Here is an 18,347-nt window from a genome sequence, read left to right as displayed (position 1 = left end):
AATAATTAAGCTTAACAATGCTGCTTTCCCTAACAGATTTTTTAAAACTTAATACCACAAGCATTCAATATAACTTCTTATTTTCCTTCTTCTTCTATATCTTGATTATTCCTTCTACTCTCAAAAAAAAATCCATAAAGAATAAATTCTAACTATATATCTCAGTCCCTGGAGACCTTAAAATTAAGGTCAAGAAGAAAAAAAAAAAGAAAGTCCTTCTTTCTTCACCTGGGCTGAATTAAACAAGGAGGGATGTTACCCAGGTGCTCTCACCAGCTGACCCCACCCCGCCTTTAATTCTGAAAGAAAAAACAATAAATATAAATTATAAGTTTCTTCAGCTTTTCCCTTTTCTTGTTGCTTCAGTGTCTTTTAAATAGAGTCCATATTTTCTTCCAGATTGACATGAACTTCCTCAGTACACGCACGGGTTGTCCTTGGAGGAACGAGTGGAGAGCATTCCTTTCTCTTATTAACTCTTGATGTAGGGGGGGAGGGAATTAATTTAGAGAGTAGTATCTCACCCGAGGCTGCGTCATAAGCTGTAAACGAAGTGGAGCCTTTTTGGACACATAGTTTGCCTGATTGTAGCCATTTATATTTAATTTTTAAGTCCCGCAATTTGGCAGTTGTGCCCTTAAGGTCTCTTCTGATTCTTAAAAATTCAGGAGGAAGATCCGGAAAGACCTGAATCTTTAACCCCTGGTAGTCGAAGCCTCCCCTCTCCCTAGCCTCTGCAAAGACTCTTTGCCTCATTCTATAATCCTTGAACTGCACCACAATATCTCTGGTATAAGACGAATTGTCTTCACATACCTTGCCAACACGATATGCTTTCTGAATGAGTGGGAGAATTTCGACTTCCAGGTGGGTTACTTCAGCAAGCCAATTTGCCATGAATATATATAAGTCCATTTCAGCTTCCACATCCGATTTAAAACCTCTAAATTTTAAGCACAGCTCCCGACTACGAAAGTCCATTGTTAAAACTCGTTCCCTCGTCCATGCATCTGAAGTCGTCTCTTGAGCTTTTTTTAAGGCTTCTTGTGCGGTCTGGGTTGCCAGTTTACAAGAATTCTCTAATTCATCCAGACGCTGACACATTGGTTGAAACATAGAAGTTATGTCCTCTCGTAATTCTTGTCTTAATTTAGACATAGCTTGAGACAATAAATTCACAGTGAGAGGGCTATCTTCAGTTTCTGGTTCCTCATCTCTCCCCAACCTTGCATGGGAGGTGGACGGCTGTTCCAAGAAGTTAGTTAAAGGCTGAAAGCTTTTTTCCTTCTGCTTGGTTTTTTTTCCCCCTTTCGGAGGCATCTTTCAAAAGTTCAAAAAATATAGTTAAAGGGGTGAAAAAAGATATAACTTTGGAGACAGCTGGGAGAGCGTTAGGCAAAAGCTCCTGACCGGATATTGGTCAGAGCCACTCCCCCAAGAGTGCTAGTCTTTTAAGCATGTTTTAAGGGTGTTTTTTTTACAGTGTGTTTGTCTTTATAAAGTTTACACTATTTACAGTGTTCTTTATAAAGTTTATATCTCTGCTAGCTGGCATTACATTTTATGACACACATGGCCCAGCCTGGCTTGGCCCAACAAGATCTCATTTATATCAGATCCAGCCCTCATAACAAATGAATTTGACACTCCTGCCATTGGGTATTATGGAAAATTGATCCATGGGTATCTGGGGCTCTGCAGGGGAGCTGTGTTTTGAGATGGAGGCACCAAACTTTCAGCATAGCATCTGGTGCCTCTCCTCAAAAAAACCTCAAAGTTTAAAAAAGATTGGACCGAGGTTCAATTCTATGAACCCCCCGATTCCGAAATTGTGAATCCTCCTTATTTCCAAAGAAGGGGAAACATTTAAATGGTGCATGGTCTCTCTAAATGTCATAGCCAGAACTCCATTTAGAGTTCAGTCCTGCTTGTCACAACCTTGCTCCTGGCTCCACCCCCAAAGTCTCCTGACTCCACCCCCAAAGCCCCCAGATATTTCTTGAGTCAGACCTGGCAACCCTACTAACAACAGAACACACTTGGTTGCTGCTTCATACCTAACCTAAAATAAATTCTGTATCTTTTTGGATAGCGTTCCAGGATATTATATGATTTCAGGAATGCAACACTTCACTTTCAAGAAGAAAGCAAAATAACTTAGCCTAATAAAATGGTGTTTGTGTGAAAAAATTATTCCTGAAGAAATTCAAGGGGTGTCACATTACAATACCTGAATTCCTATGCCAGGAAAAAGCTGTACCTGCTGAATTTCTGCACAGTAACATGTAGAAGCATCTTCTGGGGAGAAATGGAAACTCTAATGGGAGATGGTACTAAATGAGTACCGGAACATTTATTGCCCCGATTCCGAAATTGTGAATTTGGGAAAAACAAAAGCCTTATGCAAATCTATTCTGTTCTCAGACAATTTGAATAAACACAATGGAAATTATAGTGTTTCTTATTCCAGAACATCAGATATCAACCCTTGTCTACATGCGAACACATAATCACAAATTACTCTGCTGGGAGGGGGGAGGTGTCTTTTCAACTGAAACAGTTCAAAGAAAATGAATTTTAACCAATACAAGCTGATGGGGGCTGAAACAATGTCCTTGATTGAAATGGTGAACCCTTTGCACAATGGCAGGAGCTCTCGCTTTATGACAGGATTGTTTCCTGTGGGGTGAGACTGGCCATTGCCGATTTGCATTTTCATTTCATGCATTTATGCAGAATTTAAATTGCCTACCACTGAAGCTGAGATCAAACAAATGCATTCCAGGTGGCAAATCTTATTTTCTGAGGAACCTCAAACTTGAATGTCCTAGAAATTCAAGTTCAAATCTTCATGAAATCCCTGTAATGCCTCTCTTCAGTACTGGCATGCCCTCCACAATGCAATTCAGAAGACAGCTGTGACATTTTTACAGCTCACAATTTTTGAGTTCGTGTCATGATTCTGAAGAGATATTAGATATCATATTTCTAGTCCCGCCTGCTGACTGGAAGAATCAAAACGGGACATAGCACTGCACTTCCTGCTGTTAGTGGGAAATCATCAAGAGCATTGTGACCTTCAGGAGCCTGCAGGAAAAGGATTACTCTCCCCTCACCCACCCCCGAGGTGAACATGTAAATATGTCTGCCATGCTTTGGAGATAAGCAAAATAATAATCCTTTTTCTCACTATATGGACAGTGTTTCCATTGTATTTTGCAAGCATCTGCTTGCAAAGTTGATTTTAGTAATGTTGTATTTCCCCCCCATCAAAATATCTGAGGACTTGGGAAAGTAGTTATTTAGAGAGAGTAGTTATTTAGCAGTAAACCAGAGTACAGCCATAGCAACGCTTTCATCTCCTCCTCTACAGTCTAGATGTGATTCAGTCCCATGCTTGTCTCCTCATTGTCTTCAGCACTGTTCACTAGATGAATTCTAACTTTCAATGTTGGCTTCTGACAGTAACGGTAGTGAACTGGATAAATATCAGACTTTCCCCATAACAATTCCCACCTAAAAGTATGAGAGGCTATGGTCTGTACATGCCCTGAGACCAGGTACTCCAAGGGACAGTCCAGTATTAGAGCCCAACACTAGACAGACAAAGCCAGACGTCTTCTACAGGGTTCCTTCTGTCCTTTCACCCCTTCTGGAACGTAGAAACCAAATATAGAGACATTCGATAGGCACTTCTGAAAAGAATACATATCTGAGTCTATGTAAAAGACATGTAAAAGTCCAAAAGCAATGAAATATTGCAGGGGGGGAGGTAAAAACAGTGATGGGAGGAAAGGATAGAATTCTCTAGATTAGAATATCTTGATAGCTCTGAATACTATACTATCATGACACCACTGCAGACAGGTGGTGAATTATAGCCACTGCCAATATCTTCATTCCCCACCCCTGCAACAATTACACTAGAAACAAATTTTACAAAATTAGAGCTAAGTATTTTGCAAACCATTTCACAAACACATGCCATGCAAATCTTGGTCATGGCCAGATTTGCTGGCAATATGCTCATTAGTTCAAAAGGAAAGAGCATTCATTACCAGAACAGAGAGGAACCACAACTAGTGTAGAGAAGAGTGGCAGCAAGTGGGGATTTCTCTTTGCCAGCATTATACAGCCAAGTCAGGGCTTACTGAGGACTGCCCCAACCTGATGGTCCAGGTTACGTGGAAGCTAAGCAGAGCTCAGCCCTGGTGATTACTTGGATAGCAGACCAACAAGGAAGTCCAGAGGCAGAGAAATGGCAAGCCACCTCTGTTCATATCTTGCCTTGAAACTCCTATGGCTTCAAGCGTGGCCAACTGTCTGTATAGCGAATGATATTTAGAACTGTGGATTTTCCATCACAATGTAATGTGAGCAGCTGTTGAATTTGTTCTAGTCCTATTCACAAGATGATTCCTCATAGATTTTCACTGGCAAGTAGCTGCAAAAAATCACTGTAAGGAGGGGGGGAAAGCTACAATCTTGCCTTATTTTGATCACCAGAACAAAGTTTGAGCCAGTGGCACCTTTAAGACCAACTTGTCTACTGCTTTGTTCTGTTGCTTCAGACCAGCACGGCTGCCCACTTGGATCTTTATTCATGGTATAAGCTTTTGCATGCATGCACACTTCTTCCGATAAATTGAAACAGAAGTCATCAACACATTACATATAGGTAGAGGGTGTCTGACTAACTAATAATAATTGCAAATAATTCTAAATTATTCCACTCTGATAATGATGGAACATTTCCCCAGTGAGAGGAATAATGAAGCCTCCTCTCTTGCACCATGTTTTTTGAACTAAAGAATGGCTCCACCATTATCAGAGAATTGAATGACAGCATCCAACAAGATGTGTATGTAATAGTGCTGTCATTATCCTAGGCCTAGTGAGGCCTACAGGCTCCAGGGAATCCTGTGTGAGAGCAGCTACACAGCCTACATTTCCCAAGATCCCTTGTGTCCCTCTGATTGGGTGGGCAGCACTTTTGGTGGAAAAACTTGACCAGAGGGGTAGGGCCTGAAAGAAAGGAAATAAAAGATCTAGCTATAGTCAGGGAAATTTTCTCTCTGGAGGATGGCTGCAGTCAGGAGTGTTGTCTCTGAAAAGGCTGCAGCAGAAGGGTTCCCTCACCCAAGGGTGGTGAGTCTTTGGCATTAGAGGAAGGGGACATTTAGTTAGGGCTGTTATTTTCTTTGCATCAACTTTACCGTTTCTACCTTTCAGTGTTGCAGTAATAATTAAAACCCACTTGTTTGTTTTTGAGCACTAACAATAAACTTATCATTTTACACTGCCTTTGTCCTCACGTGTCTTCGGTCATGGTTTGAAGAAAGAAAACAGGGGTCAGGTGGGTGCTCTGGGCCCTCCCAGACAGACCCTTACCAGAGTGGTGGTAGCCAGGAGAAGGCCCTCCCTAGTCCCCTGATGTGTGACAATGGCTGATAGTTACATATGGCACTTAGCACAGAATTCTGTGACAGCCACCATCATAAATGGCTTTAAATGGTGTTAGATAAATGCATGAAAGACAATAGATAGTGATGGCTGCTTATCTTTCAAAGGTGCAAACTTCATTTTCACATACTCAGGCTGAATAACAGGGTCGATAGCCATCATGAGCTATTTTTTGTGAAGCTTTCTGATAGCTATCTTGCCACTGCAGTACTGGATGAGCCACTGGATTGACCCAAGACTCCAATGTTTGTACTATTCTTCTGCTGATAGTGGGATAGAAGGCCACAATCTGGAAGAAGGCTCTTTAGGCTACAGGAAAGCTTAAAACTTCGCTGAAATGAGGGGCTGTATCTACTCCAGTAGGTTCACATCAGTGAACCATTATATTTATTCTGTTCCAGTAGATATTCATGGGAATATCTAAACATTAGTTTGAACTATATGATTATTGTTGAGCAGGAACTGGACTTTGAAAAGAAGACTAGTTGAAACTATGGTAGAACGCTTATAGCACACTGGTGCTAGTAGACAAAATGACTACAATCAGTCTCTTAAATGAAACCTTAAACCGGATTTTTAAAAATTTTATTTTATTTTGCCATCAGGTTACACCTGACTGATGGTTGTCCCATAGAGTTTTCAAGGCAAGACACGTTCAGAGGTACTGCCTGCCTCCACTTCATGACTCTGGTGTTCCTTGCAGGTCTTCCATTCAAATACTAGCCAGGGCCAACCTTGCTTAGCTTCTGAAATCTGAAGCTAGGCCAGGGTGAACTAGATAATAAATCAGACAAATGTATAATCTTGTTTTCTTCATTTTAGATGGGGAATCTCCAATTCTACTTCAGCAAATGACAAATGCAAGTGAGAAAACTCAGCTTATTGGAGACAGTCATCGCAGCTACCATACAGATTCATAGACAAGGAGCCATTGAAGTCTGGTTGAATGTCACAGAAAAAATACTGAATGGAAAACTTGGTTAAAGCATTTTCTCACATTTTCTAGGTGTTCTAATCTCATTCCATAGATTTACTTAAGTCCCATTGAAGTCAGTGAAAGCTGCTTCTGAGAAAATAAACATGTATAGGATTACTTGTTAAAAGCACCTTCAACCTCTTAAGAACTGTTTGCTTGCCCTTCTTACTGTAGTTAACATGGATATAAAGTGGAAGTCATTCTTACACTGAATGTGCATAATTTTACATTCACGTACCATGCAAAAAGCACCTTTAGCAACACATGGGAAAATGTCCTTAGTCAAGTAAGTAACTGCACTTGATTTGTAATTTAGTCAAAGGCAATTTGAACATAATTTCTTCTTTAGTTCTAGGATCTTTAAAAATTAGTACACCCATCTCCCTGTTTTTCCAGTACAGTGTTGCAACCACATAGGGACTATAATTTCATTCAGATAGGGACTATAATTTCATTCAGTTTAAACTGCTTTCAGAGTCAGCTTTTGACTTAATAGTAGCAATCTGCACTTTAAAAATAGGATTTTTTAAAAAATTGGATTTTGGAAAGGGTATCCATATCGGTATTCCAGATTATTCAGACCCCCAATACCATTTTGGAATATTAATTCAGAGGCTTGCGGGGGAGGAAGGGTCCATTATCTTTTGGGGGGAGAGCTAGAGTGGCTGTTCAGTGACGGTAAAACAGCAGGAAAATTACAGGAAACCTAGTGCTTCCTTACTAAAGACTCCTCAAATTTCAAGAAAACTGGATCAAGGAGTCCAGTTCTATGGGACCCTGAACAATGAAAGTGTCACCCCAGTGTACTGAAGTGCTGAAAAAGGCAAATTTAAGGATTATTAGGAAAGGGGCTGAGAACAAAATGGTTGATATTGTAATGCCCTTGTATAGAACTATGGTGTGGCCTCATTTGGAATACTGTGTGCAGTTCTGGTTACCATACCTCTAAAAAGACATTACAGAGCTGGAAAAAGTACAGAGGAAGGCAAGCAAGATGATTAGGGGATTGGGACACCTTCTTTATAAATCTACTTGGGGAGGACCAGTGGCTTAGTGGTAGAGCATCTGCTTGGTAAGCAGAAAGTTCCTGGTTCCAATCCCCGGCATCTCCAACTAAAAAGGGTCCAGGCAAATAGGTGTGAAAAACCTCAGCTTGAGACCCTGGAAAGCCACTGCCAGTCTGAGCAGAGAATACTTACTTCGATGGACTGTGGGTCTGATTCAGTATAAGGCAGCTTCATATGTTCTTTTTGAGGAAAACCTGAAGAGTCTGGGATTTTTCAGTTTAGAAAATATTTATAAAATTATGTATGGGGTGGAGATAGTTGACAAAGAACTTTTCCTCCTTCTCCCAAGAACTCATGGACATCCAATGAACCTGATGGGCAGGAGGTTCAAGACAGACAAAAGGAAATACTGCTTCATACAAAGAGTGAGTAAAATGTGGAATTCGCTACCAGAGGATGTAGTGATGACCACAGGAATAAACAGCTTTAAAAGGGGATCAGATAGATTAATGGATTATAAATCTATAAATGGCTGCCAGCCATAGTGACTGAAAGAACCTCCACATTCAGAGGCACTAATCCTCCGAATCCCAGAGCCAGGAGGCAACATCAAGGGAAGGCCTTGGCCTCTATCCCGTTGTTGACCATCCAGAGGAACTGGTTGGCCAATATGTGAAACAGGATGCTGGACTCAATAGACCATCAGTCTGATCCAGCAAGTTTCTTCTTATATACCTCTAGCTATCCTATTTGTATCCATTGTTTCTGAAGGGAAACATTTTCATGCTTTCTTCAGGGGAAAAAGGCCAATATCCAAACATACAAGGGCAATCACTAGCCAAAAAGCCTCTGAATGTAAATAGAACCAGAAAAACCCAGCAAAACCAACCAAAGAATCCTAGCAAACCATAAGCTGATGTGGAAAGCGCAACACAACCATTGTCAAACCACAGAATCCAAGGCAATCCAGTACCAAGGCAGCCACTCAGACTTGGCAAACCACACACTTACACACATGCTTCTCTGAAATGAAGTCAAGCTGCAGGCTTGCTTTTTATCCTTTTTGTCCATGCTTAGAGAGCAATAGAGAACATAAGAGAAGCCATACTGTGGCTAATAGCCACTGATGGACCTCTGCTCCGTATTTTTATCCAATCCCCTCTTGAAGCTGGCTATGCTTGCAGCCACCACCACCTCCTGTGGCAGTGAATTCCACATGTTAATCACCTTTTGGGTGAAGAAGTACTTCCTTTTTCCATTTTAACCTGACTGCTCAGCAATTTCATTGAATGCCCACAAGTTCTTGTATTGTGAGAAAGGGAGAAAAGTACTTCTTTCTCCACTTTCTCCATCCCATGCATAATCTTGTAAACCTCTATCATGTCACCCCGCAGTCGATGTTTCTCCAAGCAAAACAGCCCCAAGCGTTTTAACCTTTCTTCATAGGGAAAGTGTTCCAAACCTTTAATCATTCTAGTTGCCCTTTTCTGGACTTTTTCCAATGCTATAATATCCTTTTTGAGGTGCAGTGACCAGAATTGTACACAGTATTCCAAATGAGACTGCACCATCGATTTATACAGGGGCATTATGATACTGGCTGATTTGTTTTCAGTTCCCTTCCTAATAAGGGAGGGCTGTGAGAGAACTGTGATGACTGGGCAGACAGTTCTAGTGATCCCACTAATATCTGATCCCATTGCTTGGAACAGTGGCCTCCCCCAGTTGCCTGGGAATCCTTTAAAATTGAATGAAAACAGGCCCAGGAGCATTAAAATGCCACCTCCAAATGTTCCCAAATATTTCCAGAATTTTTTTTTGTACCCATAAGTACTCTGCTCAGTACTATTGCTCAGGATACCAAATATATATGTATATAAAATACTGATAGAATGTTTTTTGATACATATTTGGACCAGAAATATCTGAGTGTACATCTCTATTTAATGGACATGAAGACAAGATTATCTTCATGCCTTTGGAAACATGTATATATGTGTGAAGACAAAAGGATATTTGTGCCAGGAAAGGACTGTTGCATTAGGTCCTTGGAGAAAAGATAAAGGTAGTCCCCTGTGCAAGCACCAAGTCATTACTGACCCATGGGGTGATGTCACATCACGGCAACTCCTTGACAGACATTTTGTTACAGGATGGTTTGCCATTGCCTTTCTCTTGGAGAAAATGTAAATATGCTTCTCAGCTTTCCATTTATCCTTTGGCATAGGGTTTGACCTGTTTGTCCTATGTAGAGAACTGAGGGGCATTGTAGGCATTTAATTACTGTATAACTGTGGACTGCTGAGATTTATTTTGTAAAAAAGGGTTACACACAGCAAATAACAAAACACTGATCTGTTAGTGATGTTGGACTGCACAACTGAGGAATAGGAGCACAAAGGCAAGTATTTGATTTTTTAAAATATTAGTCAACATCATGGTTGTGACTGTACACAGTTAAAGAGATGAAAGGAAGTCCCAATGGACATAGGATTGGATTCTAATAAAATGGCAAATAGAATGGCAGGAAGTTCCCTCCAAGCAAAACAAGAACACTTCCTTGAAGAGAAAACTGGGTTTCTGCTTGTCATTAATCCAGAACAAAGTTGTAACAGAAGTAGTTTTTAAATTTGTATGGGGTCAAGAACAGGATCTGTTTCAGATATCCTGAACCAGGAATTTATTATTTATTTATTTATTTATTCCGGGGTTTATATCCCGCCCTTCCCACGAGTGGCTCAGGGCGGCTTACAACAATTCCACTTACTGTATGCATTTATTTTATCAAAATATCATTTGGCCTCAATTATTTGTTATGGAGCTTGATTTATTCCTCATTTGTGATTATGTGATCACCAAGTCAGGTGAATGAGACAGATGAAACCTACATGATTTATATTATACCTCGAATCATAAGAGTAGGAAGGGGCCATACAGGCCATCTAGTCCAACCCCCTGCTCAATGCAGGATTAGCCTATAGCATCCTCTAATGCAGTGGCTCCCAACCTTTTTGGCACCAGGGAGCGGTTTCGTGGAATAGAATTTTTCCACAGACTGATAGGGGGGCAGTGCTGGGTTTTTTGTCGCCTTAGGCTGCCACTCCACCCATGCCCCATCCCTGCTCCCCCTGGGGGAGTCTTTAAATGAGGAGGAGACTGGGGCTGCTTCTGCTGCCTCCCTGCTAGGTGGCCAGGCGACAGAAGAGGCTAGTCTGCCTCCCCCTCTCATTAAAAAAACCCTGTCGATCAGCAGAAGTCTATGAATGAGGGGTAGGCAAAGGTCGCAGCAGCGGGGAGGCAACTTCAGAATGAGGCCACACTGCCTCTTTCATCCACCCAAGTCCCAGGTGGGTGGAAGGGGTGCTGGGGCTGCTCTGCCTTGCTCCAATGCTGCCTAGGGTTGCCAAGTCCAATTCAAGAAATATTTGGGGACTTTGGGGGTGGAGCCAGGAGACTTTGGGGGTGGAGCCAGAAGACATTAGGGATGGAACCAAGGTCAAGGCTGTGACAAGCATAATTGAACTCCAAAGGGAGTTCTGGCCATCACATTTAAAGGGACGGCACACCTTTTCAATTCCTTCCTTCCATAGGAAATAATGAAGGATAGGGGCACCTTCTTTTGAGGCTCATAGAATTGGACCCCCTGGTCCAATCTTTTTGAAACTTGGAGGGTATTTTGGGGAGAGGCACTAGATGCTATACTGAAAATTTGGTGCCTCTACCCCAAAAAACAGCCCCTCCAGAGCCCCAGATACCCGCGGATCAATTCTCCATGATTTTCTATGGGAATAAATCTCCATAGGGAATAATAGAGTTCCCAGAAGACATTTCCCTTCTCTCCCCCCACTTTCTGACGACCCTGAAGCGGGGGGAGGGCCTCCGAACCAGGGGATCCCCTGCCCCCACCTGGGGATTGGCAACGCTAATGCTGCCTCCCCTGCCTCTTTTGTCAGCCTAGGTCGTAGAGAGGCAAAAGGGGTGGTATGGTGCCTCTGCCTCGCAGCCCAGTTGCTAACAGGCCCCAGACTGATACCGGTCTATGGTTCCGGGGGTTGGGGACCCCTGCTCTAATTGTCTCCCTTATATTTCCAAGAATTTTACTCTATGCAATTAAAGTTATTACTATACTGTTTTCCAAATGTACTATGTACGCTGATGTTGACTTTTGTTGTCCACTATAGTATGTGAATAATAAATCTTACCTATATTGTATAATCTACCCATGTACATTCTGGCCTTTTCTTCATTGTGAACTTTTGGTCACACATGAAGTGCTACTGCAGCCTAAAATATCCAAGCTACCATTTTGGGGGAGGAATTTGCCAGAGCAACTTTGTAGGCTTGCCGTGTTTTTATTATTTATTAATGAATTGTTGAAAATAGCTGGCAGTTTGTAATCTGTATGGATTGTTAAAGATCCAAATCCTTTCCTTTTAATAGAGCTTTATTGTGTGGAAACAGAGAGCAGAAGGTTTGTGTGGCATGGAGGTAAGTGATATTCCATTAAGACTCTTAAAAGAACAGAACATTGTTTTTCTCCAAGCAGTTGGCACCCCTAAAACTTTAATTGCTCCTGCTTGACCAGAGAATTAAGTCACAGCGACTGAGGAATTGTCTTAGTCAGGGCAAGTGGAGTTTGGCCAGGAAGCTCTGCCACAAAAAAAGAGGAAACGGGGGCTTTAATCCAGTCACATTTGGGAAGTATGAGATCTAGATTAAGTTCCAATTCCGGGGACAGGTGCTCCGAATATGAATCCTACATATGGAAATCCTTCCTCCCAAGCTCCGCGCTGAGGGAAGTACATTCTTCTGTGTCGTCTCAAAGGCTTTATTACTCGCCGTTTATGTTGGGTCATGTACTAAACAATGAAAAATCCCAATTTGCTGGACAACCGACTTGCCATCCTTTGACTAAAGTCAGCTCCGTACCCTTCCCGTAGTTTTCTCTTAATGGGAGGCGATATGAGCGTCTTCTCAACAATAAATAAATGAAAACCTGGACGGAGAGAAAAACCATCTCCTTCGAGCCGGAATCGAACCAGCGACCTAAGGATTACCAACCAGAAACATTCCTACAGTCCTCCGCTCTACCAGCTGAGCTATCGAAGGGAGTTAGTATTTTTTGCCGTTATAGAAAAGAATCTGCCCCACACTACTTAGTTAGACAGTCCTGGCGTTATTAAATCACAAGATGGCGCTAGAGTTCATGCGCGGGAAGGCGTTGTACTGGCGGCCAGCAAAGTGATCACTGTGCATTTGAAACTTCGGAGGACTGGAAGGGCACTGAAGGACAAGGGTGCTTAGAGCGCGCTCGCTGCTGGCATGGCCTCCGGGGAACCAGGCGCTCAGATCTAAGAACATGTCAGGCCGCGCCGTAGTCCCCTTAGCTGCCTGCAACAGCAATGCTTTTTTTTGGTTCAGGAGATTCCTGTGGCTTTGAGACTCCAAGTGTGAGTGCGGCAGGTTTGGGAGTAAAACGAGTGATTTGCTGAGCTGTAAGAAGCGCCTATTGAAAGTATTTCGAATTTGGAAAGTCGATCTCTGTAGAATCGACATGAAACTTCTATTATATACATGTTGAGAAACGATAATAAAATATTGCATCTGCTGTGCCAGTGGCGCAATGGATAACGCGTCTAGCTACAAATCAGAAGATTTTAGGTTCGAGTCCTGCCTGGCTCGTTTAAGCTTTTAGTTTTGCCTAGACGTGCAGGAGATAAATTACACATTAAAGAAAAGCAGATCTGAGAAACTGATGTTAAACTGAAGCTTGTTTATCATTCTCTGCGCAACAGCTAGTCCTAGATAAACCTAAACAAAACCTTCTTTAAACCCTTGAATGAGATCAAGGGCGAAGATCCCACAAAATAATATTTTATACATACTGAAGTTTTTAAAGCCGCAGCGTCAGTTTAGGATGTTGGCAGGCCTCCGTTCAAATCCCCGTTTGTTGCGAGGGTGACGGAGAGTGATACAAGCCTCTTCGTTTTCCCATTGTGGGATATAAATATTGAAATCAAATAAATAAAAGATGCAAATAATCAGTTATAAATTAGCATTTAGGCCAATTGACTTTCAAAATAACTAAATGGTGACCACACTCTAAAAGTGCAAATAATGAAAACAATACAATTATCGAATACTTTATATCTGGCTAGAAAATCGGTGCAATCCATAAAAGTAATATATGATGTGGGGAGGGGGAACCTGGCGTATTGGAGTTAGTATGTCAGACAAGATAGAAAGGAAGTCAAGAGAGAAACATGTATGGATCATATTGTGATAATAGTATTCAAACTGCAACTATAAAAAATGATGGACACATACGTTTTAAATATTGTGACGAATCAATGGTATTCCAGGCTGGAACAATCTTGCAACTTTTTGACGGGAGGAAACAAAAAACCCTCGAGCCAGGCAGGAGTCGAACCTACAATCTTCTGATCCGTAGTCAGACGCGTTATCCATTGCGCCACTGGCCCTCCCGTGACTGTCAGGCTTTGCGCCCTATCACAGAAAGTGTTTGACCGGCGAGCAGCTAAGAAAAAGATAGAGTGTGACTTTGAGCCTCTTCGCCTGTCTGCGTGTTTCCCCCGCAAGGCACAGGGTCAGTGGCCAATGATGCCGCGTGACACCAGCGCAGCCCCAGAGGAGAAGCCAGCCCCGTCCGAGAAGGCACCGGCTCCTTGGCCCCTTCAGGAGCAACAGCTTTTTCGCGGCAGGGGCTTGCTTTCCCGGGCTACAGCCCAGGGCCTTCGATGAATTAAGGCAGCGATTATTACTCGGAGTCACCTACACGAACGCATCACGTTTGTGCCGGAAGCTCGTTTGGCTGTTTTATGGGGGAACTTCGGGGATGCCTATTCAAATTAGAAAAGAGACTGAGCTGAAGAAAGATCCAAGTGGGCAGCCGTGTTGGTTTGAAGCAGTAGAACAAAGTAGGAGTCAAGTGCATCTTTAAGACCAACAAAGCTTGCATTCTGAATAAAACTTTCTTGGTCTTAAAAGTTCAACTTGACTCCTACTTTGAGCTGAAGAAAAGTCCTGTGGGAGCCTGCGGAGAGGCCCCGGCGGTCAGAGAAGCCTCATGAACTTTATTTTGCAGTTTTAAGATTGCTCGGTTGTAAAATGTGTGGGTTTCTCATTTAACAGGCACACGCCTCCATTTGATTTCTCCAGTCTTTGTTCGGATGCACAATCCGGCTGCTTTGGAATACTACTGAATACGGGGCTGGTTTTGTGCATTTTGTTTCCAAAATCCCGAATAGCTTTCTCAAATAAAATTATATAGATACTCACAGTCTCTTCAGCTGAGAGCTATTAAGTTGCTCTCGGAAAATTAATTTTACGTGTTCCTTCGATAGCTCAGCTGGTAGAGCGGAGGACTGTAGAAAGCCTTCAACATTCTGTGGAAATCCTTAGGTCGCTGGTTCGATTCCGGCTCGAAGGAGACTGTTCTTTTACAGCTAAGAATATTAGAAGCAGATTGAAAACAGACGATTACTCTGGGCTTCTCCTTTCAATTGAAATATAGCAGTATGTTCTGTTAACACATTCAGCAGGGGAGGGGGAGGCGGAATACTTTTCTATATATATAATAAGATAATTAAAAATTTGAGGTTGTAATCACAATTTCTGCTGTATTTGTGCCGAAGTTGCTGTTTCATGTACAACCATAATATTAATCTTAATGTAAGTTTTAATGATTTTAAGGATGATTTTATAATTGAAATTGTAATTATTGTACATGGTTTTACTGTACATTGTATTTACGTGTTGTGAGCCGCCCTGAGCCTGCTTTGCGGGAGGGCGGGATATAAATAAAAAGTATTATTATTATTATTGTTAACTAATCGTTGCGGCCAATTTATAGCAAATTATTATTCCCCATGATTATTCTGCACACAACTACTGGATATATCACATGCATACATCATATAAAAGAATATAATTATTTTGTTTTCCAATAGGCAGAGGGACTTATAAGTGGCTGATTTCATTGGTGATCCCAGGTCTCTCCGGTCCTGGCCAAAAATTCTTACCACTACACTACTGAACCAACATTCCAGAATGTTGTATAATGAGGGGAAAGTCAACAATTTGGCCAGAATTAAAACTTTGCACAGTGACATGTAAAACTTTGTGAGACAAGCTGAAGTTTGTGAAGTCATCCTAGGGAAGTAAGAGCAAGGAATCTGTCACTCAAGAAATTTGTGTGTGTGTTAGCTCTCTCTCTTGTGAACTGTATGGTGCATGTACACTCACACATATCACAAGCAGAGTAGTAAATGCAACCAATACCATTACACTGTGCTTTATTGTTATATTTAAAATAAAGCAGATATTTTTTAAAACATTGTTGAAACCATTTCTGGCAGAATTTAGCCTCCAAAATGATTTACTTCTGAAATTCTTATTTGGCATGTTACTATTTCCTATCAACATGGCCTCTTTTCACTGAGTTAATCCACTTTTGTCTCTGAACATATAAATTCAGGTAAGAATACATAACATCTGTAGACTGATTCTTTTTTTCATTCTCATAATGATTCATTAATGTTAAGCAGTGTGTAAAACATACTTTATGTAGAAAATATTCTGCAAAGGTCTAATTATTTTATTGTCAAATAAAAGGAGCCAATGTATTTAATTATATGCACAGAACATAAGCAGGAACAGTTTACTACAGTAAGTGCAGTGGATATCTGGTTGAAACTTGTAGACACAATCCATTCTGCTTGTACAGTTGTGTGATAAAGTATTACCAAATAACAGCACAGATGGCTTTGCCCTAAGATTAGGCCTCACATGCCAGACGTGATCTGGGAAATTGTCGTTTTAAAAATAACTTCAGAACAAGTGCCAAGTTCTGAGAGATCTGTGTGTCTAATAAACAGAAAGAAACACACCAGTGCCTAGCACTGAAACATAAGCAGTGAGATTATCCGATGGTCATGGAACCCAAGCAGAATTATCACCTACACTTAGCCAAAGAAATGGTATTTCTTCAGCATTTTGCTGAGAACTTCAATCAGGAACCAGTTCAAATGTAAATTTTGCTTAGAAGTATGTTTGATGTATCTCTGTTCGCAACTAACTATTGTTTGGAACTAGTATCCATAGGATATTATTTGACAGCAAATGATGTTTTCCCTGTAGTAATACTTCAGTACTCCCACACTGAGGTAATTTCACTTAGGCACTCATTAGGGTTGCCAAGTTCAATTCAAGAAATATCTGGGGACTTTGGGGGTGGAGCCAGGAGACTTTGGGGTGGAGCCAGGAGCAAAGGTGTTGTCATGATCTGTGCAGGACTGGGAGACAAGGCCTTGGAAGGCCTAGGCCTAGAGACCACTGTGGGAGTAGAAAGCAGACACAGCCTACAATCCCCACAATGCTTGGTGCCTGCTGTAACCAATCAGTGTCCAGGGATTGTATGAGGAGATGGATACATAAACTTTGTGGGCTGTGAAACTGCATTCTTTTCTCTCACAGAGTCAGGTTGGGTGGACAGGCTGTTGTGGGGGAGGAAGGTAAACGGAAGATTTGTATCACTTACCGTGAAGCTTCCTTCTTGGTGGACTGGCAGTGGGTCGGTCCGACTACTGGGTATAGGCTCCTCCTCCTCATCACAGGATCGGGTCTTCCAATTGATCCGGAGGGGGGAGTGGCCTATACCTCCCAGAACTCTCCAGTTGTATCCAAGCCGCATCCCCCTAAGAAAAATAACTTCCAAAACCTCCCCATTCACATACAGAAAACGAGTAAACGAGGAGAACAGTTTTATTATGCTTCAATACACCATACAAAATGGAAGATTGAAACAGAGCATTGCAAAACATAGAAACTGCAACGTATTCCAAGAGAGGAAACCAGCTCCAGAATCCATCTCCAAAACCCAGGAAGCCGCTCAACCTCCAAAGGGCGGGCCGGACCGACCCACTGCCAGTCCACCGAGAAGGAAGCTTCACGGTAAGTGATACAAATCTTCCGTTCTCCGGTGGTCTGGTCAGTGGGTCGGTCCGACTACTGGGACGTAACAAAGCTGTACATCCCCGGGCGGGACCGGCTTCCCTGTTTAGAGTGCATGCTGCAGCACACGCCTCCCAAAGGCCGCCTCCGCCGAAGCCCACTTATCTACCCTATAGTGCTTGGTAAAGGTATGCACCGACCTCCAAGTCGCTGCCTTACACACAGCTTCCAAGGACGGAAAGGACCTATACACAGCTGATGTTGCAGCACCCCTCAGAGAATGAGCCGTGATCCCATCTGGAGGGGTTTGACCTTGGGCCTTGTAGGCCAGAACAATACATTCCCGCAGCCATCTGCTAAGAGAGGAAGTGGAAACCTGACGTCCCTGTGACCTCTTACTGAAAGGAACAAACAAGGAATCAGACTTTCTCCAGTCTTTTGTGCGCTCAATATAAAAGCTAAGCACCCTCTTAACGTCTAGACAGTGCAACTCCCTTTCCTTGGGAGACTTAGGATTGGGACAAAAATTCGGGAGAACCAACTCCTGAGACCTATGAAAAACAGAATTAACTTTAGGGATGAAAGATGGGTCTGGTCTCAGTACCACCTTCTCATTATGAAAAACACAGAGTTCCTTGTAAACCGAAAGGGCCCTCAATTCAGACACTCTCCGTGCCGTGGTGATGCCCACTAGAAAGAGCGTTTTAAATGTCAGCTCTTTAATCCCACAAGAAGCCATGGGTTCGAAGGGACGCCCACACAAGGCATTCAGCACTACATTCAGCTTCCACGAGGGGAACCTGTGCACCTGTGGAGGTTTAAGAAGTGCAGTACCCCTCAAAAAGCATCTAACATGCGGATGCAATGACAAGGCCTTACGCCCCCGCACCCCTTGGATAGCAGATATGGCAGCTACCTGGCGCCGTAGT

General features: G+C 42.3%; 1 protein-coding gene and 3 non-coding genes across 4 annotated transcripts in view; 2 read left to right on the top strand and 2 right to left on the bottom strand.

Annotated features, from left to right (window-relative positions):
- DNAJC5B (DnaJ heat shock protein family (Hsp40) member C5 beta) overlaps positions 1-6,556 on the top strand; it is a 31,695-nt gene extending 25,139 nt beyond the window's left edge. The window contains exon 4 of the mRNA XM_060243684.1: positions 6,286-6,556. Coding sequence (XP_060099667.1) covers positions 6,286-6,383 — 98 coding nt within the window. The 3' untranslated portion in view covers positions 6,384-6,556. The remainder of the gene's footprint in view (positions 1-6,285) is intronic.
- Positions 6,557-12,464: 5,908 nt separating this feature from the next.
- Positions 12,465-12,555, bottom strand: TRNAY-GUA (transfer RNA tyrosine (anticodon GUA)). The gene is given in 2 exon segments: positions 12,465-12,500; positions 12,519-12,555. It is a non-coding gene; the product is annotated as a tRNA-Tyr (tRNA).
- Positions 12,556-13,855: 1,300 nt separating this feature from the next.
- Positions 13,856-13,928, bottom strand: TRNAR-ACG (transfer RNA arginine (anticodon ACG)). The gene has a single exon. It is a non-coding gene; the product is annotated as a tRNA-Arg (tRNA).
- Positions 13,929-14,800: 872 nt separating this feature from the next.
- TRNAY-GUA (transfer RNA tyrosine (anticodon GUA)) lies at positions 14,801-14,896 on the top strand. The gene is made up of 2 exons: positions 14,801-14,837; positions 14,861-14,896. It is a non-coding gene; the product is annotated as a tRNA-Tyr (tRNA).
- Positions 14,897-18,347: the final 3,451 nt, after the last annotated feature.

The sequence above is a fragment of the Heteronotia binoei genome, chromosome 7 (assembly GCF_032191835.1).
Source record: "Heteronotia binoei isolate CCM8104 ecotype False Entrance Well chromosome 7, APGP_CSIRO_Hbin_v1, whole genome shotgun sequence".
In the NCBI taxonomy this organism is placed as follows: Eukaryota; Metazoa; Chordata; class Lepidosauria; order Squamata; family Gekkonidae; genus Heteronotia; species Heteronotia binoei.
Note: the sequence above shows the minus strand (reverse complement) of the source record. Positions and strands in the feature narration are given on the sequence as shown.